Source organism: Mustela lutreola, chromosome 16, assembly GCF_030435805.1.
Source record: "Mustela lutreola isolate mMusLut2 chromosome 16, mMusLut2.pri, whole genome shotgun sequence".
NCBI classification, from domain to species: domain Eukaryota; kingdom Metazoa; phylum Chordata; class Mammalia; order Carnivora; family Mustelidae; genus Mustela; species Mustela lutreola.
Window position 1 is genome coordinate 55,938,402 of NC_081305.1, and position 20,513 is coordinate 55,958,914.

General features: G+C 54.8%; 3 protein-coding genes across 11 annotated transcripts in view; 1 reads left to right on the plus strand and 2 right to left on the minus strand.

Annotated features, from left to right (window-relative positions):
• Positions 1–5,894, minus strand: part of NUCB1 (nucleobindin 1) — a 19,285-nt gene extending 13,391 nt beyond the window's left edge. The window contains exons 1-4 of one of the 4 annotated variants that reach the window (XM_059151370.1): positions 5,736–5,894; positions 5,192–5,331; positions 2,529–2,603; positions 136–268 (exon numbers count right to left, since the gene is read on the minus strand). In XM_059151370.1, the coding sequence (XP_059007353.1) occupies positions 136–268; positions 2,529–2,603; positions 5,192–5,320 (337 nt within the window). In that variant the 5' untranslated portion in view covers positions 5,321–5,331; positions 5,736–5,894. Of the gene's footprint in view, positions 1–135; positions 269–2,528; positions 2,637–5,161; positions 5,332–5,481; positions 5,629–5,735 lie in introns of those variants that run through there. The other 3 variants (XM_059151369.1, XM_059151367.1, XM_059151368.1) reach the window with 3 other exon arrangements.
• Positions 1–15,086, plus strand: part of TULP2 (TUB like protein 2) — a 17,257-nt gene extending 2,171 nt beyond the window's left edge. Inside the window, exons 2-14 of one of the 6 annotated variants that reach the window (XM_059151361.1) lie at positions 3,727–3,834; positions 7,025–7,057; positions 7,409–7,460; positions 7,894–8,020; positions 8,620–8,757; positions 9,020–9,136; positions 10,549–10,670; positions 11,317–11,625; positions 12,539–12,651; positions 13,169–13,283; positions 13,369–13,467; positions 13,707–13,878; positions 14,165–15,086. In XM_059151361.1, coding sequence (XP_059007344.1) covers positions 7,026–7,057; positions 7,409–7,460; positions 7,894–8,020; positions 8,620–8,757; positions 9,020–9,136; positions 10,549–10,670; positions 11,317–11,625; positions 12,539–12,651; positions 13,169–13,283; positions 13,369–13,467; positions 13,707–13,878; positions 14,165–14,298 — 1,530 coding nt within the window. In that variant the 5' untranslated portion in view covers positions 3,727–3,834; position 7,025 and the 3' untranslated portion in view covers positions 14,299–15,086. Of the gene's footprint in view, positions 1–2,629; positions 3,835–6,482; positions 6,730–6,776; positions 6,903–7,024; positions 7,058–7,408; positions 7,461–7,893; positions 8,021–8,619; positions 8,758–9,019; positions 9,137–10,548; positions 10,671–11,316; positions 11,626–12,538; positions 12,652–13,168; positions 13,284–13,368; positions 13,468–13,706; positions 13,879–14,164 lie in introns of those variants that run through there. The other 5 variants (XM_059151360.1, XM_059151364.1, XM_059151362.1 and 2 more) reach the window with 5 other exon arrangements.
• Positions 15,087–15,691: 605 nt separating this feature from the next.
• PPP1R15A (protein phosphatase 1 regulatory subunit 15A) lies at positions 15,692–19,441 on the minus strand. Its single transcript, XM_059151356.1, has 3 exons — positions 19,209–19,441; positions 16,530–18,506; positions 15,692–16,124 (listed from the first exon to the last, which is right to left on the minus strand). The coding sequence occupies exons 2-3, from the start codon at positions 18,495–18,497 to the stop codon at positions 15,777–15,779; spliced, it is 2,316 nt and encodes a 771-aa protein (XP_059007339.1). The 5' UTR covers positions 18,498–18,506; positions 19,209–19,441; the 3' UTR covers positions 15,692–15,776.
• Positions 19,442–20,513: the final 1,072 nt, after the last annotated feature.

The window sequence follows — 20,513 nt, forward strand, 5'->3', positions numbered from 1 at the left end:
GTTAGCGGTAGATGGTTCTAGAAAGAAAACTCGGTCAATTTTCTATGCACATCTTAGGTGGTGGACAGGGGTGGGGTGGGGGTGGTGGTGAGTCCCTAGGAGGGAGGCCATCCCACCCCACCCACCCCTGCTTACTGGGCTCCTGCTCCGCATCCATCTTGGCCTTGAGCAGCATCCGTAGCCGAGACACCTCCTGCCTCTTGAGCTCATCCAGCTTGGTGCGGACATGGTGGCTGACAAAGTCCAGCTCCCGGCTCAGCTTTCCACTCTGCCCAGGTGGAGGGGACACTGGTCAGGCTGGGGGCCCTGAAGGGGGCGCACGGGGCAGCCTCGTCCTTTCTCTGCCCTCCCGGGAGACTTCTACCAGCTTTGTGAAGCCTGGAAAGCTTACAGACCCTTGGCCCACCTGCTCCCCAAGCCTCCGAGACCAGGTCCAGCCCTGCAGCCTGGCGTCTGAGGCCCTGCCCACCCCAGGAGCCCCGAGGCCCACCATCCGTCAAATCACATTTGGTTCCAGCAGCACTAACTGGGCATCAGCCTCCACACTCAAGGCTCTTTCCCCCTCCTGGGCTTTGCACATGCTGGTTGGTCCCTCTGCCTAGGATTCTCCCGCCACCCCCTTTCTAGGCCTAAGCAGATCCTCACTGCCCTTAGACACTCAAAGCACACAACACCTCCCTTGAAAGATCCTCTGGGCAACTCCCCGCCCCCCTCCCTGGGGTGCCTTCCCTGGGCTGCCTCTCCTGTCACTTCAGATTCTGTTTGTTGCTCAGAGCTGACCCCAACCCTCTCCTGCTCACAGCCCCCATGGCTCCCCAGGGCCCCCAGGACAGAATCCCTGCGGCCGGTACCCGAGACCCTGCACACATCCACCTCTCTAGCCCCATCGCCCCTGTCTTTATGGCAGTGATCATGAACCACGGGGAGACACGGAAAGTACCAGAATGCTTTGCTTATACACAAAGTTCCCGCTGTCTGAAATGCCATGCCTTCAACCCCCCATACACACACACACACACACACACACACACACCACAACAACTTCTACACCACAGATATCCCCACTCAGACTTCAGACTTCACTTGGGCAAGGGGCACCCTTGCTCCAAAAGTTCTCTCTCACTTGTCATGCTGGACTGTGCCCTCCTGAGGCCCGCCCAAGGCCCTCTGCTATCTGTCATTGCTCAGGCTGTTTTGGTCACTTGAGACTCACAATGGGGCTCCCCGGCCCACAGGGCCCATGGCCCTTGAGAGGCAACAGGACACAGTGACCATGGAGACAGCCCCATTCACCCAACCAGTCAAGCATCTACTCTGGGCCAAGCCCTGTGCTGGACTCCCTGGGTCTGTCCTCTAATCTTGCCCACAGCCCCATTTTACAGATGGGCAAACTGAGAGCCCAGCAAAAGCCACTGGGTATCAGGTCAGAGTCATGTCTCCCCATATTCTTTTCCTACTCAAGCAGATATTACTGCCACCACCAAGGATGATGACTGACATCCACTGTGGCCTCACGATGTGCCAGAGCAGGCCCTGAGGTGGGGATCTTCACCATCCTACACCTCTCACGTCCCGCAAAGTGTTGCATCAGAACCCCCAGTATCTGAGAAAGACACCAGGGTCCAGAGGGTGAGGCTGCTCAGCCCGGAGCACATGAGGAGGAGCTGGGATTGTTCATTGTACTGGGCACCCGTCGCTCTCCACACTCTGCCTGCCTCACTGGCCCTTCTGTTTCCAAGATCATTTCCCACTGATATGATCTTGAACCCTGGCAGCCTGTTGGGGATGGCTGCACCTCAGGTTATCCCAGGTGGGCAATGGGAGGGACTGAGCTTTAGGGTCTCTGGCTCTGCTGGTCCGTCACTGGTGGCCAGGTAGATGGGGGAGACATGGGAGCCCCAGAAATGCCAGGAGGCTTTGGGGGAGCAGGGCCACCTGGGTCCTCTCTGGGACCAAGGACTCAAGGAGGCCCCTCTAGGTGGGGCATGCCCACACGCACCTGAACGGGGTGGGGGAGTCTGTGTGCAGCAGGGCAGGAAGGAGGAAAGGGGGCCAGTCAGCCCCATCTCCTTGTGGAGGGGGAAGCCGCCATCAGCCAGCCCTGTGGGGACACAGAGCCTATATGGATGACAAACACTGCCATGAGGGCCTCCATGTCCTCCTTCATAAAATGACGACAATCTCGGCCCCTCTGGAGGCCCAACGTGAGCTAGAGGGGAGGCGAGCTGCAACCGCATCTCCTGTGTCTTGAATTCTTCCTGAGCAGGACACACCAGCCTGGCCCTCAGGGGACCTGCACGTGCATGGTAGGTGCGAGGACCGCCACCCTGTGCATCTCCATCCTTGACGCATCTCACCTCTAGTGATCCTAAGCTGAACCCTGTAACGCAGACTCGGCTAGTGCGCCCTCTTTACAGATGGGGAAACTGAGGCACAGCACGGGGCGGTCACACGGCATGGAAGTGCAGAGCAACAGGAACGAGCACGCGCCCCTCGTTCCCTCCCACCTGGCCTGTGCCCAGCCGCACCTTGATGTCCTCGGCGTTCGCAGCCTGCAGCTTCTCACGGAAATGCCCGTCTGTCTCCAGCACGTTGATGACTTCCTGGAGGTACCGGTGGTAGTACAGGCCAGTGTCCTGAGGGGACAGGGATGAACACAGCGCCCCCCCCCCCCGTTCTCCCTGTGCCTAGGAGCCAGGGCCGACATCCCTGGGGGCCGGCTGAAGGACACCGAGGCCCCGTGCTGGGAGCAAGAGGCAGGCCTGCCCCATGGGACAAAGCTTCTAGAGCCAGGTGGCCCTGGTTCTGATCCCCAGCTGCTCCGTAAGACCAGGCTGATCCCCTGGGCCGAGGTACTTGTCTCCTCCCAGGCCATTGGTGGAGACAAAGTAGACATCACACGGGGAGACAGACACCCAGCCCGACGCCACACATGGAGCGGGTGCTCAGGGTGGACACACCAGTATTTGCTGGCGAGCCGTGAAACATACTCTCATCCATCGTTCATCAGGCAATCCCCGCGCTCCTACCGCGCACTAGGTGCTCTGCTAGGGACTCGGCAAGTGACCAAGACAGACAAAAATCCCTACGCTCCTAGACCCAGACTGGCGTGTGTAGGTGGGTGGCATGCCTGGGTGGCTCGGCCCATTAAGCATCTGCCTTCAGCTGGAGTCATGATCCTGGGGTTCTAGGATCGAATCCTGCATCAGGCTCCTTGTTCAGCGGGAAGCCTGCTTCCCCCTCTGCCTGCAGTTTCCCCTGCTAGCGCTCTCTCTCTCTCTCTGTCTCTCTCTTCCTGTGACAAATAAATAAAATCATAAAAAATAAAATAGGCAATAAATTCCCTGCTTCTCAGCGCCATGGTGAAAAGTACACAAGATGAAGGGCCTGGCACGATCCTCAATCTATTACTGCCATCATTTCATAAGTAGCGAGCACGCGGTAGGAGCCGGATAATCTGATGGCTCAGCCAGGCCCCTGTGGGTATACCGACTTCCCACTGGCTGACAGCAACCCGAATGTATTCCCTTAGCGTTCTGAAGGTCAGAAGCTCAGAACAGGACAGGGCTGAGTTCATTCTGGAAACCCTAAGGGAGAATCTGTTTCCTTGCCTTTTCTAGCTGCTAGAGGTTGCCCGTGTTCCTTGCCACATGACTGCATCACTGTGACCTCTGCTTACGTTATCCTATCACCTCTGACTTTGACCTTCTTGCTTCCCTCTTATAGAGAACACTTGTGTTTACGTTGGGCCCACTTGGATAACACAGGCTAACTTTTCCTTCCATCAAGAGCCTTGTCTCGATTACACCTGCAAACCTTCTTTTGCCCTGTAAGGTAAGATAGTCACAGGTTCTGGGAATTAAGGTGTTGACATCATTATTTTAAAGTTAATTTATCTGTTTTGTTCTATTCTATTCTGTTCTATTCTATTTTTAGTAATCTCTATACCACAGTGTGGGACTCGAATTCAGAACCCCGAGATCAAGAGTCATATGCCATACAGACTAAGCCAGCCAGGTGCCCCAAGGTGTGTACATTTTTGTTTAGCCAACGGGCTGGAATCCCAAATCTGCCAATTACTAGCTAGGTGACCTTGTTAGGACAGCTAGAATGCCTAGTTCACTTTAAATTTCTGATAAACAACAAATAACTTATAAATATACTGCAAGAGTTTACTTATATGCAACATTATGCATGCTTGTCTGAAATTCAATTTTAACTGGGCATCTTGTGTTTTTATTTGCTACACCTAGAAACCTCAGTTCTTGGGCAGTTACTTAAACCCTCTTGTGCTTCAGCCTCACCTGTGAAGTAAGGCTGGGCGCTCCCCATTGAGGCCCCACGTGACCTGCCCCCTCCCCATTCTGCTCCAGTCCCACTGGCCACCTCCATGTCTCTCTACTCACTCTGCTCTCCACACCACAGTGTCTTGGCCCAGGCTGTTCCCCCCTGCCTGGAATGTCCTTCCTTGCATTTTGCATTTCAGTTCACAATCCTTCCTCTCTGACCATCACCCTGGTGTCCACTCTCAAGAAATGTGTGGGATGAATGAAGGGAAAGGGGACTTAGAAGTGCCTTCTGTGCCTGCAAAGATGTCACCAAGCACAGGCCTAGCTCACAAGGTGGGACCGCCACACAGGAGCATAGAACCATCCCTTCCAGAGACAGTGACGTGACCCTTACTGATGAAGGCTGTAGGAGCAGTCAGGCCAGAAATCAGCGCCTGAGCCTTGGGAGTCTCAAATTCCCTAAGACCAAAGGTTTCACAGCATCTGATAAACACATGTTGGGACTACCTTCACAGCTTTAACAACTCCCACGAGCTCCAGGAAGCCAGCACACCCCAGTTAAGGAACTCCACCTGCCCTAGGTGTTACTGGGAAATGTAGTTCTTTTTTCAGATTCCTTCTTGGGGATGGCACTTAAAACATAGGGGGGTAATGCAGATTTGTCACTTAAATCTGACCTCATTTCCCCCACGCCTCAGAGCCAGGGACTTAGAAATATGCACATACACACGTATACTAGCCCCGAGTTTTTCACCACGTCAAAGCCCCAGGACGGCAAAGAATGGCAGGCAAACTTAAAGCCGCGGCGGTGGGGGAAGTATCCACCCAGGAGCGACGCGGATCCGCGGGACTGTAGTACCACTTGCAAACACCTGGCGGGAAAGCAGGGCAGGGCCACTCACTGGGTTCTCGGTCGCAGGGCTCTCCTGCTTGGGCGTCCCCCGCTCCAGGGGCAAGGCCAGGACAGTGCGCAGCAGCAGCAGCGGTGGCAAGAGGAGAAGGAGGGCTGCGCTGGGCCCAGAGGAAGGCATGGCGGCGTGGCCTGTGGGGGGCAGAAAGGTGGATAATGTCTGTCCCAAGTCAGACAGGACTCCCATGGACCCAGCAGTCCGGGCCTCCAGCGCCGCCCCCGTCCCCCTTCTAAGAGCCAAGACTCAAAGCGTCTCGTTTCCCGGGACACAGGATTCCGCACCTCCAGCTCTTCCTTCCTGAGACCCAGAAGTCCTAGCTCCCAGCACCCAGTCTCTTCGCTCAGACTGAGGAATCCGAGATCTCAACCCCTTTTCCACAGAACCAAAGGTCCAGGCCCCTCAGCCTCCCTCTTCGCCAGGATCTAGAAGTACTGGTGCCCAGTCCATCCCCCCCGGGACCCAGTTTTCCAGCCCTCTGGTCCCCTTCTCCCGCTCCACCCCACGACCCAATCTAGGACCCCTCCCAAACCCTAACCTTTCCTTCCGCGCAGAGGGCGTTTTCCCGGGCTGAGACCTCCGGCGCGTTCGGGTGATTTCCCCCCGAGGCCCCGCCCACTTTCCAGCAGAGGACCCGCCCTCAGAGGTCTGATTGGTCCGCGTTGGCTCCAGGTCCCAGGTCCCTGTCTAGCGATCCGCCCCTTGCCGAAGTCGCTCGTCTGTTCTCGAAAGCCTCGGTTCCCTTCTCGGAAGCTCTAACTCTTGATGCCGCATTTCCTGCGGAGAGCGGAGGCTTTCGAAGAGAACTACAATTCCCTGCAGGCAGGGGAAAATGAGGCCACTTCCGCTGGCCAGGAGGCGCCTGCCTCCGCCTCCTGGCTGTTGTAGTTTTCCGCATCTATTTTTCCACAAGAAGTGGCTGCAAGTTACAGATCGGTAGCAATTGGCACAGGTCATCTTATAAATTTCTAACATATAATATATGAGATAGATAGATAGAGATATATATCTAATAAAAGCCATGTACATCTAATATAAGACACATATATGTATACTCCATATACACACATGGATATACATATACGTATACATGTATATATGCGTATAGACATACGTGTGTGCATATATACACATGCACATGTTGTATGCACACACACACGTGTGTAGTAGAGCGACCCAGAGATGCCGGCTCTCTTGGGTCCCTTTAAGGAACACCTTCCACGCCCTTCCATTTCAGAACCCTGGAGCAGGATTGCCTAGCTGCAGTGGAGGTCAAGGGTCATTGCTTTGTTGGAAGTGGAGTGTGGGGGGCCAGGAGGGAGGGGATAAGGGCAGGTCCCAGTGGGAATTCCCCCCCTCCCTCTGAGCCCTCTTTCTTTGCCTGCTTAATTCCCAGAGACCCAGAGATTAGGTCCCCAGCTAAAGAGAGGGTTAGGTATTGTTTAGAAATTGGTCAGAGAGGCAAGGTACCAAAGTGGGAATGTGAAAAGCCTCCACAGGCACGAGGAGAGGAGCTGCCTGATCCCAGGCAGGTGGGTGCTGGCCACCTGGGGTCAACAGGAGTCGAGTGTTTGGGGCCAAGAGTCCTAAGTTTCCATGCCTACTTAAAGGAGAGTTAGCTATTTGGAGGGAGAGAGAACTGGATTCCTGCGCCCATCAAAGTCATGAAAGCTGGAAAAAGGCGGCTGGATCCCTGATGGAGGAGGTGCTAGAATTCCGGCTGCACGGGTCCAGGAGAAAATTTTAAAGCTTAAGATCAGATGTTGGAGGGTGGAGTCCACTGGGATCTTGGGTCTGTGTCCTGATTCTTCATTCTTGCTTCTCCAGAATGTCTCAGGAGAATGACACATGGAAGAAAGAGTGAGTGGGGCAACAGGATGGGCAAGGATGGAAACGGGGGTGCAGGAGGGGCTTAAGGTTTGATTATGCCTACACTCACTTCATGGCTTTATGGCCATGTTTGCAAGTTCAGCATTGTCAGCCTCACAGTAAGGGGCTGGGGGCCTGGACTCCTGAATCCTGCATTCTAGATAGGCCAGTGCTGAAAAAAAAGAGTTTCAGAACTGGTGGGGCAGACTGAGGTTCTGCTCCTTCTGTGACCTCACCAGTGCTCAGAACCCAAAGTTGGGCAAGAAGAAAGGGAAGGGGGGGTGGCTTTGGGGCGGCTGGGGTGCCCTGCTTGTTGTCACCATGACCCTGCTCCTCTCTCAGGGTGCTGGGGGATGAGCTCATCGCCATGAGACTGCAGAAGCTGGAACACCAGGTACTATGCCAAGGAGTACTGACACCCCCCAATCCCCCCCATCCCTCACCCCCACCCATCAGTCTTCCAAAGCTTCCAGGGGCACCACCCCAGGACTTTGTTCTGGGACTCCTGGCCCTCCTTGGCTCTCTCCAAGCATCAAGTCTGCAACTGGGAAATGAGAAAATAGGAATTGGGGATCCTAAAGAAACAGATCTTGGTGATGAGAATGCAACGTTTCTAAGGAACAAGGGTTTTGGAGGGCAGGACTTCTAGGACCTGGGGAACCTGACGGGTGCCAGGACTCCTGGATCCAAGGAAATAGGAGATGAGGGACTGAGAGCCTGGACTCCAGGACTCCCCTCCAGGCATGCCTCCCCTTACCCCAGGCCCTCCTTCGCCCCGTCTTCCCGTTCGGTTCCTGGCCCCCACACCCCCGTTTTCCACTCCGCAGAGACGGCTCTTTGAGAAGAAGCAGCGGCGGAAGCGCCAAGAGCCCCTCATGGTTCAGGCCAATCCCGACGCCTCCCTGTGGCCCCGGCGACCATGGCGACGGGAGGAGCGCCTCGCGGGTGACAGCAGTGAGGAAAAGTTGTAGTGTCGGGCAGGAGCCTAGTCCCAGAGGGAGGGGTCTGCGGGAGTTTGGGACCAGGCCCCCAAGGGCCGAAAGGGGAGGGTCCAAGCGGAGTCCTGATGAGACCAGTACCGGGCCCTTGGGCACCGGGGAGCAGGACCCGGGAGAACTCAGGGGCGGAGCAAGGAGACCGCGGGGGCGGAGCCCGGTGCAACTAGAGGGTGGGGCGCGAGAGCTGCGGCGGTGTCCGGCCGGGGACGGTGTCCAGGCGGGGGCGGGGGAGGCGGCCGCCCTGGAAAAGGCAGAAAGGCAGAGATTCAATTCCGGAGAGTGAAGGCTGGAATTAACAAAGCCCCGGGGGCGGGTGGGGGCCCAGGCCTGGATCTTCAAGACCGGTCCCAGAGAGACCGAGAGCTGCGTGTGCGATTGTGCAGGCACGGAGTTAGCCGCAGGGATGTGCTTGCTTGAGCCTTAGGATGGATTTTGCGTTCTGCATGGGTCTCCGGGGTTTGGGTGGTCACGCAGGCAGTCACTGAGAGCGCGTATCTTCGCAGAGGACTGGAATTTGTACATCATGTTAATGGGTCTCGCTGCACCTTCTCCTAGGCCTTGGGAACCCTTTCCTCCAGGAAAACGTGCCAGAGGCACACCTGCGCTCTGGTGTCCACAGTGCCCTGGGCATCGTGAGCTGCGGTGGAGATGGCAGCGGTGAGCATGGCCCACTGGCATCGCCGACAGAAGGAGGTAATCTCGAGTCCTTGGGCTGCCTGTACCCTAGAACTACACTCCCACCAGAATCCAGGAGTCTGGAATCTCAATCCTTGTTCTCCGAAGAAACCAGGAGGCCAGGCCCCCAGGGGCCCTGTCATCCCTCACACCAAGGAATCCAGATCCTGAAACTACTCCTTCTCCAACACTCAGGAATCTCAATCTCCAGGCCCCTTTCCCACCTCCCCAACCTCCTGAAATCCTGATCTCTAGTCCCTTTCCTTCTCCTGGCTGCCAGACAGTTCCGACCCAGAGTTGGAGGAAGTTTCCGTGGAGGATGTCCCCGCTTCTCCACCTCCTTATAAAGAGCCTCCAGGGACTCGACGCAGGGGTTGGCCAGCCCACCAACGACCTGGTAATTTCGGGGACACTGGGTGGAATCCGGTCCCCTGGTCCATATGGCCCCCTTTCTTGTAACAGTTTTGGTTTTTATTTTATTTATTTATTTTTTTTTAAAGATTTTATTTATTTATCAGAGAGGGGGGAGAGAGCGAGCACAGGCAGACAGAATGGCAGGCAGAGGCAGAGGGAGAAGCAGGCTCCCTGCTGAGCAAGGAGCCCGATGTGGGACTCGATCCCAGGACGCTGGGATCATGACCCAAGCCGAAGGCAGCTGCTTAACCAAACAGTTTTGTTTTTTAAAGATTTTATTTATTTGATACACAGAGAGAGAGGCACACAGTGAGGGAGGGAACACAAGCAGGGGGAGAGGGAGAGGGAAAAGCAGGCTTCCCGCTGAGCAGGGAGCCCAATGCTGGGCTTGATCCCAAGACCCAGCGACAATGACCTGAGTTGAAGGCAGCCGCTTAACGACTGAGCCATCCAGGCACCCCTCTTGTAACAGTTTTATTGAAATATATTTCTCATACCATACAATTTACTCATTTCAAGCTTACAATTCCATGGTTTCTAGTATATTTACAAAGACGAGCAACCATCACCACAATCAGCTTTAGAACATTATCATTATCCCAAAGGAAACCCTGTACCTTTTAGCAGTGACGCCCCCCCCCCCCCCCCCCCCGCCAACACCCTCCTCTCCACACTTCACTTCTCCCAGCCCTAGGCAACCACTAATGTACTGTCTCTTTAGATTCGCCTATTCTGGACACTTCATTTTTTTTTCTTCAAAATTTAAGATCAATTGGCCAATATATGGTACATTATTAGTTTCAGATGTAGAGTTCAATAATTCATCAGTTGTGTATAACACCCAGTACTCGTGACATCATGTGTCCTCTTTAATGCCCACACCCAGTTACCCCATCCCCCTCTCAGTTTGGACATTTCTTTGAAATAGAATAACATAGTATATGATCTTTCATGATTGGCTGCTTTTGATTAGCATGTTTTTAATGTCTCTCTATGTTGTAGCATCATCAGTACTTCGTTACTATTATTTCTTGTATGACAATTCCTTCTATTCTCATGACATGACCAGCGATTCAATAACAGGGTCCTTGATTATCACCTCAAACCCCGTTCCTCCCTCCCATTTTAGTTGCCCATCTCTCGGATGCGTTCTTTGGGACAAGGTAAAGGGAGGACTCTAACCCCACCCCTGTCCTTAGACCCAGGGGAGAGACTACTCAGCCAGTGTAGACACCGTGCACATGGGGGAGCTGGAGGATCTGGCATGAATAATATGGAGAGGCCAGGAACCCAGGATATCTGGCCTTTTCCAGCAGCACTGGTGACCTGGTCCTAAACTCCTGGGACCCAGGTGCCCTGAACCAGTCTTTTTTTCTGGCCCTTTCCACCCCTTAGGGGCCAGTGCGGAGGAAGAGAGTGAACCCCGGGATGTTGGAAATGAATACGAGGCCCCCAGTCCACAACCAAACCCGGGCATGGATGATGACCTGGGACGCGGAGACTTGGCCTCCAACAAGGTAGGAGGTGGCACAGCCAATCAGGATTTAAGTGGAGGGCTAGCTAGCCTCGGACTCGAGAGAGGGTGGGTCTGCAGCCCAATCAGAGGCCCTTTTTGCTGATGGGTGGAACCTGTTATGATTGGGCTACCAGTGTTTCTGGGTGTGCACCGTTTATGAAGTCAATCTGGAGGATTTATATTGATGTAGGCATACCTCAAAATCCAGCCCACCGAAAGGCAGCGAGCTTTGGAGGGGGTGAATCAGTGATAGGGAAGGGCCAGTTGGCACTCACGCTGAGTGAGTAAGACAGTTTCAGCTGCTGAGATCCGGGCCATGTTAGATGTTATCTGGACCGAAACAACACTGGTTTTAGCGGAACCGACAGTGCTGTCGAAGAGATTCTCCCAATGGGTAGATGGGGCGGGCGTTGCTCCAGAGGGTCGCTATTAGTGGTGACCAATGAACAGATGATGAAGGCTTGATTGGGTGGGCCCCTTGAAGGTGCTGGCCAATCAACACGTAGCTAAGACGTTTGACCAATAGTCAGAAAACATGGTTGGGAGAGGGCGTAACCCTGCGCCGGCATGGCCAATCAGCAGTTGGTAAGGCTGCGGTGGAGGCGGGTCTCAGCCATGCCTCAGTTTTAATTTGGCGCGTGGACTAGGGCGAAGACCTGGAAGAGAAGAAAGAGGAGTTGGAGTCCAGAGTGAGGACGTCCCCACCGGCAGCCGAAGAGGTGTCCGAGACCCCGGAAGGCGAGGTCGGCGCGGGAAGCAGTGATGTGGGCAGCTCGCCCCGCGCGCCTCTCCGCGCGCCTGGCCCTCGTCTGGGAGAGGACATGGAAGCTTATGTGCTGCGGCCGGCGCTGCGCGGCCGCACGATGCAGTGTCGCATCAGCCGCGACAAGCGCGGCGTAGACAAGGGCATGTTCCCTTTCTACTATCTGTACCTGGATGCCGCCGAAGGCCAGAAGGTGCGGTCTGGCCTCCTCTCCAGCAAACCCCACCTCCCAGGGGGCAAGTCCCGCCCCTTACTGAGCGAGGTCAAGACTTCCACGAATCCAGGTCTTGCTCAGTGATGACACTGAGCAAGGACTTTTGAACTCCAACGCCAAACCCTAACGTTCTCCGAACTAGGCTGCTTTCGCGGTAGCATAGGCCCTAACCAAGCCCGTAACAGCCTCGTCCACTCGAGATGGGCCCACCTTTCTTAAAGTCAGGCCTCGCCGTCTGAGGGTCTAAAACCTTACCCCTTACACACCCTCTTGAAGTGTTGGCCCCACTGTGTTTGTCCAAATTCAGTCTCTCGCTGAACCTTCTCATTTATCAGGCCCCTCCCCAATCCTGGGATAAGTCCCACCCCCTAGGAACCAAGCCCCTCCCCTCGCGGATTGCCTAGTCTAGAACCAAACCACGCCCCTCTCAACTGCCAACTTCCCCCTCCGCAGGGGCTGGGCGGCCTCTCCTCCAGGCAGTCTTCCAAAGAGAGGGTTTCCCCCTACTCAGTAGTGCTAGACCTGCTTTTGCCTGATGAGATGCCTACCAAAGTCCCTCTGGAGCCTCCTTCCTAGTCTCCAAAGCCACCCAGCCTGCCACAGTTAGGCTCAACGCTGCCAGGGCTCAGCCCTGACCCAGGACCCAGTGGCCGAAGGAATGAGGGGGATATTAAGATGTGAAGCTCCCCTTCAGGACCCAGCTGATGACTTCCTTCAGTGAGAACCACATCTTCCAGAGCAAGGCTCGAGATACTTTTTGCTCTATTACCCTCTCCTCTGCCTTGGGGACACGGTGTTTTTTTGTTTTGTTTTGTTTTGTTTTTATCTTGGACCCCTAACCCTAGCCAGATACTAGAAACTGATTCTGATGGGCCATGCTTCCTACCCACAGCACTTCCTCCTGGCTGGGCGCAAGAGAAAAAGGAGCAAAACCTCGAATTACCTCATTTCCCTGGACCCCACAGACCTGTCTCGGGATGGGGACAACTTTGTGGGCAAAGTCAGGTGGGCAGAGCCCTGATATGTGTGAGAAACAGGTGGCAGGAGGGCTTGGGGGTGCCGGGAGGGTTGGGGGAGAGAGGACAATCGGGCCACCAGGCACAAGTTCCACCTGTTTTAGGACCTTTCGTCTTAAGGATTGATGGGCTGTGTATATCTTAGGCGGTAGCCCCAGCATGGGTGGAAATAAGAAAACTAAGGGATTTGGAGCAGAGGTTGACGTTTAAGACGTTTGACTTATTGGGTGGCAAGAGGGTGGGACTCCTAATTCCCATAGGCCAGGGCTGTGGTGTGCGTATTCTTGTATTTTAGGGGGAAGAAGGCGCCTAAAAGGCAGGAGACTAAAAATCATGGCTCATCAAAGAAACAGAAGGGGCGGGACTGTAGATGCACGGAACACGGAACCCAAGTGCCAACTAGAGGGTTAATGGGAAGAGTTGATGACACGATGTGGGAAAGCACTTAATGTACAGCAAAACAGTAATTATTTTTACCCTGACCACTCACTCTCCTCCTGGGGCAGATCTAATGTCTTGGGCACCAAGTTCACCATCTTTGACAATGGGGTGAATCCTGAAAGGAAGAATTTCATCCCGGAGACTGCTCGGATCAGAGAGGAGCTGGGGGCTGTGTGTTATGTAAGTGTGTGGGAGACAAGAGAGAATGAAGCAGGACGGTGGGGAGGGAGAAAGAGCCAGGCCAACCGGAGCACAATACCTTCAGGAAACCAACGTCTTGGGATTCCGAGGGCCCCGGAAAATGACTGTGATCATTCCAGAAATCAATGCCCAGAACCAGAGAATCCGTATCCAACCTCAAAACGTGAGTTGGTTAAGGTTGGGAATTTCTGGGTCAGTCGGGGAGGAAGGCCTGGGAGATCTGCCCTAGGCCCTAAGGGAGAAGGGGGCCCATGGCTTGCAGGTGGTCCTATGTGAAGCCAGAGGGAGTCTGTCAGATTTCCGTGTTTCTCAAGGAAGAGAGATTAGGAACGCAAAATCTGCATCCCAAGAAAAAAAGTTCAGTGGTGGAAGCTTAACCACGCCCCCTGCTTTATCTTCTAGGAACAGGAGTCGCTATTGAGTCGCCTCCAACGCGGGGCCCGTCAGGGGCTTGTCCTGCTGCAAAACAAAGCCCCGTCGTGGAGCAACGAGAGCGGCGCCTACGTACTCAATTTTCACGGTCGAGTCACTCGGGCCTCGGTCAAGAACTTCCAGATCGTGCATCCGGATGACCGTGAGCTCCTAGGAACCGGTTTACCTGGGCCAGGGCTGGAAGGGCGAGGGATGAGCGGACGAGAACTACTTCCCCAATCAGCCCTTGAGCTTTTTTCTAGGTAGGGCCGAGCCCGCGTTATTGCAAAGCCTCTTGGGAACTGTAGTTTAAACGGCCCTCAGGTTTTCTGGGCTTAGTGGGAGCGTCGACGAGCCTCTGAGAAGTGGTAATCTCGAAGTTCAGAGACCCGCGGAAGGAAGTTGAGGAGTGGGGGCTAGGTTTCCTTAGTTTCTGACTTCCTCCTCAGCCGACTACCTGGTGCTCCAGTTCGGCCGCGTGGCCCCAGACACGTTCACCATGGATTTCCGCTTCCCACTTTGCCCGCTCCAAGCCTTTGCCATCTGCTTGTCCAGTTTCGATGGCAAGCTGGCATGTGAGTAATGCAATGAAATGTCATGCCCTCACCAGCTTCTGTGCCTGCTCATTTGGAGGAAGGGCCCCCGCGAGCCTCATTTTGCACCACCTTACTCATAACCAACACATCCTACTCTGCCTGCGTGCCCAGTCCTGTGCTCTGGGGAGTGGGCTTTTCAGCGACACCTACTTTCACCGGAGTCACAGTCATGGGAGATGGGCCTTAGACAACAACACAAAATCAAAATGCTCCTTTGCCACAAAGGAGAAAAGCACGTGGAGGCACAATTCAGCTGGGTCACATCAAGGTATCTATAAAAAAGTGATTTTCACACCACGTCTGAAAAATCACGAGGAACTAGGGCCAGAGGGGTCAGGGGCGAGAACATCAGGGAGTAGGCACAGCTCATACAAAGGTCATAAGGTGAAAAGGGGGCTCGATCGGTTTGGGAAAATGGAAGGAGACTAGTGTGGCCAGAGCCTGGGGAACCACTGAAGAGGGGCAAGGTATTTGAGCATCAGAAAGACTTCTGAGTTGGAGACATGAACTTGGATGGGTCATTGAAGACATGCATGGGTGAGAGAGAATGATTACAATATTAGCTACACTTAACTAACATTTATTATTTGGTGAACATTGTTTTGAATATGAACTTGGGATGCCTGGATGGCTCAGTTGGTGGACGGTGGGAATCTTGATTTCAGCGTTGTGAGTTCAAGCCTCACGCTGGGTGTGGGGGTTACTTAAAAATAAAACCTATTAAAAACGCAAATAAATAAATATGAACTCCTTTGGGGGTCTTACAGTCCTATAAGGCATGTGCTATTGTTAGTCAAGTCGTATAGGTAAGAAGAGTATGGAACAGGGCTTTAAGAAGGTGAAATTGGACCACTGAAATCCTCAAGCAGCCAGCAGTTAAAGGCCAGCGGGAGGACGAGTATATTCAAGGGAGGCACAGAAAACTGGAATTGAACTATTTTCTACAGATCAGGGATTCCAGCCCCCAGCCCCCTTGGGGAGATAACTGTTGCAAGTTTAATAAAATTTAGGCCGATACCAAAGGAGAAAAAGACCTGGGGCACCTGGGTGGCTTGGTTGGTTAAGTGACTGCCTTCAGCTCAGGTCACGATCCCAGAATCCTGGGATCAAGTCCCACATCAGGCTCCCAGCTCCATAGGGAGTCTGCTTCTCCCTCTGATCTCCCTTCTCATTCGCTCTCTCTCTCTCCCAAATAAATAAATAAGTAAAAGAAAAGAAAAAAGACCCACCAGCCCTTAGCTCAAAAGAAGCTTAAGACAAGAAGAGGCAAATTTGAGGGATGATGGGAAATAAGAGTTTGTCCTCTATTGAGGTACAAGCCTTTATCCCCAGGGTAGTGGATTATTGTCAGGTTAGTACACACAGTGACGGTGACATTGCTTGTTACAAATCAGCAAGTTTTATTTTTTATTATAAAATGACACACAAAAATAAATAACTAATAGAAACATAGAACTCCGTGATCTTAGCCACGCCTCCCACTGAGGTCCAGGCAAGGAGAAGGGGACACAGGAGTGGGGGGAGATGCCCCAACTTGGCTCAAGGGTGTGGCCTGGATGGAGGACAGTGGTGAGATCTGGGGGGCAGCAGGTGTGGCGGCCAGAAGGGAAGTAGGATTCCCGCAGCGGGCCCAGGCCCTGGCCCGGGCGGCAGGGGTGAGACAGGGGCCCAGCTGCTCCTGGGCCTGGGCAATCCTCCGGGCGAAGCGACTGCGATCCCGGGCGAGCTGCTCCCAGGGTCCCCGGCGGGCGGCCTGGGCTGGTCCTGCCCAGACAGCCAGGAGATGGACAGAGACCTTCTCAGAGAAGCGAACCTGGAGACAGAGCAGCACAGACGTGTGTCCGCAGGGGGGGGTGGGGGTGGGGGAGGGGAAGAGAGAGAGAACCCAAACAAAAATGAGTGACGCAAAAATGCTTGTTGTCTGAGTCACTCGCTCATCAGGAGCCCACGGGATTCTCCACGTGACTCACTGTAGGCGGAGGCTGTTTCCAGGAGCTAACCTGAGCCATAGCTGCTCCCCCTTCCCATGGGGCCCCAGCCTCTTGCAAAGGATTGCATTACAGTGAATGCAGCCCTCCCAACAGAGTTCACACGCAACCCTCTGCAACACGCAGGGGACCCAGAAGTTGAGGCATCCAGCCCTCCTGCACCCCCCTCCCCAAGCCCAGGAGTTCCAGCTCCTCCCTAAGACTCGATAAACTGAGCCATCAGTACCCACCTTTCGAGACTGTAGGGACGTCTCAGGGTCTGGATGCCGGGTGGGGGTTTCTGTGGGCTTGAGTCGCCTCCGCAGTCGGAGGGGCAGCTGAGGATGAGCCCACGGAGGTGGTAGCTTCTCTCCAGGTAAATAGATGGCCACTCGGAAGGGGCAGGGCTCAGCTTCTCCCCGCTCCTCAGCAACTGCCCCTGCCCCCGTGTCCTCCTTCCTAGGCCGGTGTGTCCAGCCCCTGTGGAGGGTGCTCTGAGCTTGAAGGGAGGGACTTGGCTCAGAGTGAGCTGCTTCTGAATCCTCTTCCTGCTCTGTGTCCTCTCCTGGTCTATATACCCAGGCCCTTGAGAAGGTATCTGTGGCCTCAACTTCTCCCTCCTCCTTGGTTGGTCCTGTATCACTGTCTTCATCTTCTTCCTCTGTGTCCTCTCCTGGTCGATAAACCCAGGCCCTCACGAGGGCACTTGTGGGTGGGATGGAAGAGGGACCCTCAGCTTCTCCCTCCTCCTCAGCTGGTCCCGTATCACTGTCCTCATCTTCTTCCTCTGTGTCCTCTCCTGGTCGATACACCCAGGCCCTCACGAGGGCACTTGTGGATGGGATGGAAGAGGGACCCTCAGCTTCTCCCTCCTCCTCAGCTGGTCCTGTATCACTGTCTTCATCTTCTTCCTCTGTGTCCTCTCCTGGTCGATAAACCCAGGCCCTCACGAGGGCACTTGTGGATGGGATGGAAGAGGGACCCTCAGCTTCCGCCTCCTCCTCAGCTGGTCCTGTATCACTGTCTTCATCTTCTTCCTCTGTGTCCTCTCCTGGTCGATAAACCCAGGCCCTCACGAGGGCACTTGTGGGTGGGATGGAAGAGGGACCCTCAGCTTCTCCCTCCTCCTCAGCTGGTCCCGTATCACTGTCTTCATCTTCTTCCTCTGTGTCCTCTCCTGGTCGATAAACCCAGGCCCTCACGAGGGCACTTGTGGATGGGATGGAAGAGGGACCCTCAGCTTCCGCCGCCTCCTCAGCTGGTCCTGTATCACTGTCTTCATCTTCTTCCTCTGTGTCCTCTCCTGGTCGATACACCCAGGCCCTCACGAGGGCACTTGTGGGTGGGATGGAAGAGGGACCCTCAGCTTCTCCCTCCTCCTCAGCTGGTCCTGTATCACTGTTCTCATCTTCTTCCTCTGTGTCCTCTCCTGAACACCACTCCCAGGCCCCGGTGTGAAAGCCTGAAGATGAGGGGGAAACACAGCTCTTTCTGACTTCTCTGTTCTCTGTTCTTTCTTCCTCTGTGGCTTGAACCCCTTCTTCTCCAGCACAGTACACCTGAGCTTTGGGCTTGGATCCCGGAGATAAAGGGGCAGTAGGTGTTCTGGCAGCTTCTTTGTGTACAGCTTCCTCCCCCTCCTCCTCCTCCTCTGCACCACACTCCCAGAGTGATGGAGGAAAAGAGAAGAACGTGACCATTTCATCTTCAGCAGCAACTCCTTCCATAGATGGCTCCTCTCCACGAGGTTCTTGCAGGGTTCTTAGAAGGCTGGGGGACAGGGGAGCAGGCTGGCCATTTCTAAATTCACCTCCTTGCTCTTTAGGGAAACTGGCTGCTTGGTCCCCAGCATATTCTTCGTCATCAACATCTGAAAGTTCCCAGGCTTTAAGAGGAGAACGGTTGGCTTTTAAATCATGGCAGGCCTCCCAGAATGCTTCTCCATCCTCCTCAGCTGCTCCACTGTCTCCAGTCTCCCCTTGAAAGTGCCTGACCCAGGGGGCATGGCAGGTGGCCGGAAATGTCTTGGTTTCTCCCCCCAGGCCAGCTTCTCCCTGATCAGCTTCGGTTACTGCTTCCAACAGCCAGGGTTCTGGGGGTCCTGGGCCCCTCAGGTGGCTCCAGGCCCTGCTGAGAAGGCCCATCAGTGGGGACAGGAGGAAAAAGGGGTAGGTTTCCCTCCAGGAGGCACAATGATGGGGCACTTGGCCTGGGGCCATCTGTCTGGGCTGGAAATAAACAAAAGGAAATAGAGTTTAGAAGTCACGTAGGGGAGAGCATCAAGGGATGACTGTGAGTCATAGCAACGGAAATAGTAACACAAATAGCAACAAGAGATTCCTGTCCCACATTCCTTGCTGATCCCTGCCACTCCCATCTCCAGCAGAGGCCCAGTGGTTCCCACCTCTCTTCTCTCCATACCCAGGAGTCTGAGCCAGCCCCCCAGCCTCTTCTCTCAGACCCAGAAATCCCAGACCCCAGAACTGAGAATACAGGTCCTCTACTTGGTCCCCTTGGGGACAAGGTCCTAGTCCCTGGCTCTCTCATCCTCCTGAGGATCAACAGATCAGGCCCTCATCACTCTCCTCCCTCTGAGACTCAAAAGTTAAGACCTCCGCAGGGTACTCAAGAGTACCCGGGGACTCATGAGTCTGGCTTCCAGAACCCTCCTCTCGCCAGGCTCAGGCCTCCAGGCTCCCAATTTCTTCTCCTTCCTTCTCCATGGAGTGCGTCCTTGTCCCATCTCACCCCAGACACAGGAGTCTGGGCTCCCAGGCCCTTGTTCCTCAGGACCCCGGAGTCCCGGCCTCAAACCCTCTGTCTCGGTACCCAGAAATGTAAACTCCCTCCTCACTGACCAGGAGTCTGATCCCCAGCCCCCAATTGCCGGTTGGGGGGGGCGGTACCAGGCGTTCGGACCCCTCACTCACCGACTCAGGGCTGCGCCTCACCCTGGGGGCAGGAGGGCCGGCTCGGGTTGCCACCAGCGATCGCAGATCTGGACGACTCGGGAGGCCAGAGCGTTCATCTCGCCCTCCGGTGCCGGGCTCGGGGTCTCAGGTTATCACCTGCGGGGGCAAGCACTGTCGCAACGAAAGGATACGGGGCTCCTGTCGTAGGTGGGTGTGATCCACAGCGAGGTTGGGAACAGACGCGGCCCGCACGGCTTTTATAGGCCAACGCGGCCGCATGTGATGACGTCACGAGGGGAGGCGGGGTTTCGAAACGAAGGCGTCGGGGCGTGGGGTGGGGTGGGGGGGGGAAGGAAAGTGAGGTCGGAATTCTCGCGGAGATTCCGGGGGGTTTTGTGTGACGATACCGCGGCGTTTCCGAACGCGGCCACGCCCCGAAATAAGCGAGCTTGTCAATCAAACACGGGCACGGCCTCAGCCGCTTGGGCGCTCTCCAAGCTCCTTTCCGGGTGGGAAACCGGCTTCCCGCCCGGATTTAAAAAGCAGGCCACAGGCTAGAGTCTCCCACCGTCACTACCGGTCCGCTTCCTTCCTGGTGGGGCAGAGCATTGTTTTTTCACATTCCGTTTTCACGGATGAGAAACTGAGGCTTGGGAATGCCATGTGCCCGAAGAAGTGGCCACAGCAGAGTCTAGATGAATTGCAAAGGAGAACAAGAATGTAGCACCCTGAAGGCAGGCACTTGGCTTTGCTCACTAATTTTTTTCCCTCAGTGCCCAGCACATAGTAGGTGCTCAACAAATATTGGGTGAGTGCACTGGAAACCAAAAACTCAGACTCCCCTTCCTGGTCTCAAGCACAAGTTTCACCCACTTGAGACGCAGACAAAAGCTCATACACAGGGTTGCCTGGGAGGCTTAGTTGGCTGAGCGTCTGCTTTGGCCCACGTCATGATCCCGGGGTCCTGGTGTCAGGCTCCCTGCTTAGCGGAGAGCCTGAGTCTCCCTCTCCCTCTGTTGTTCCCCTGCTTGTGCGGTCGCTCCCTCGCTCGCTCTCTGTCAAATGAATAAATAAGTAAATATCTTTTAAAAAAGAAAAAAAAAAAAAGCAAGCTCATACACAAATTGAAATCCTGCCTGGGCAGAATCCACTGAACCTTACCAGGCCCAGGGACACACTCCCAATTCCCTGGCCCATCCCCTTTACCATGATTTTGCTCCTCGAGATATGCCCAGGGACCGTGTCTCCCTCCAAACGGGGACATCCTCAGTCCAGAACACAATTATCACCTGGATCCCAGGTAGATGTTTGACCATGGCCTCC

Excerpts from the sequence above, each read along its gene's own strand:
- PPP1R15A (XM_059151356.1), bottom strand. The coding sequence starts at position 18,497 with ATGGCCCCAGGCCAAGTGCCCCATCATTGTGCCTCCTGGAGGGAAACC. Across the intron at positions 16,125-16,529 it reads CGTCCCTACAGTCTCGAAAG|GTTCGCTTCTCTGAGAAGGT; the intron begins GTGGGTACTGAT and ends CTCTGTCTCCAG.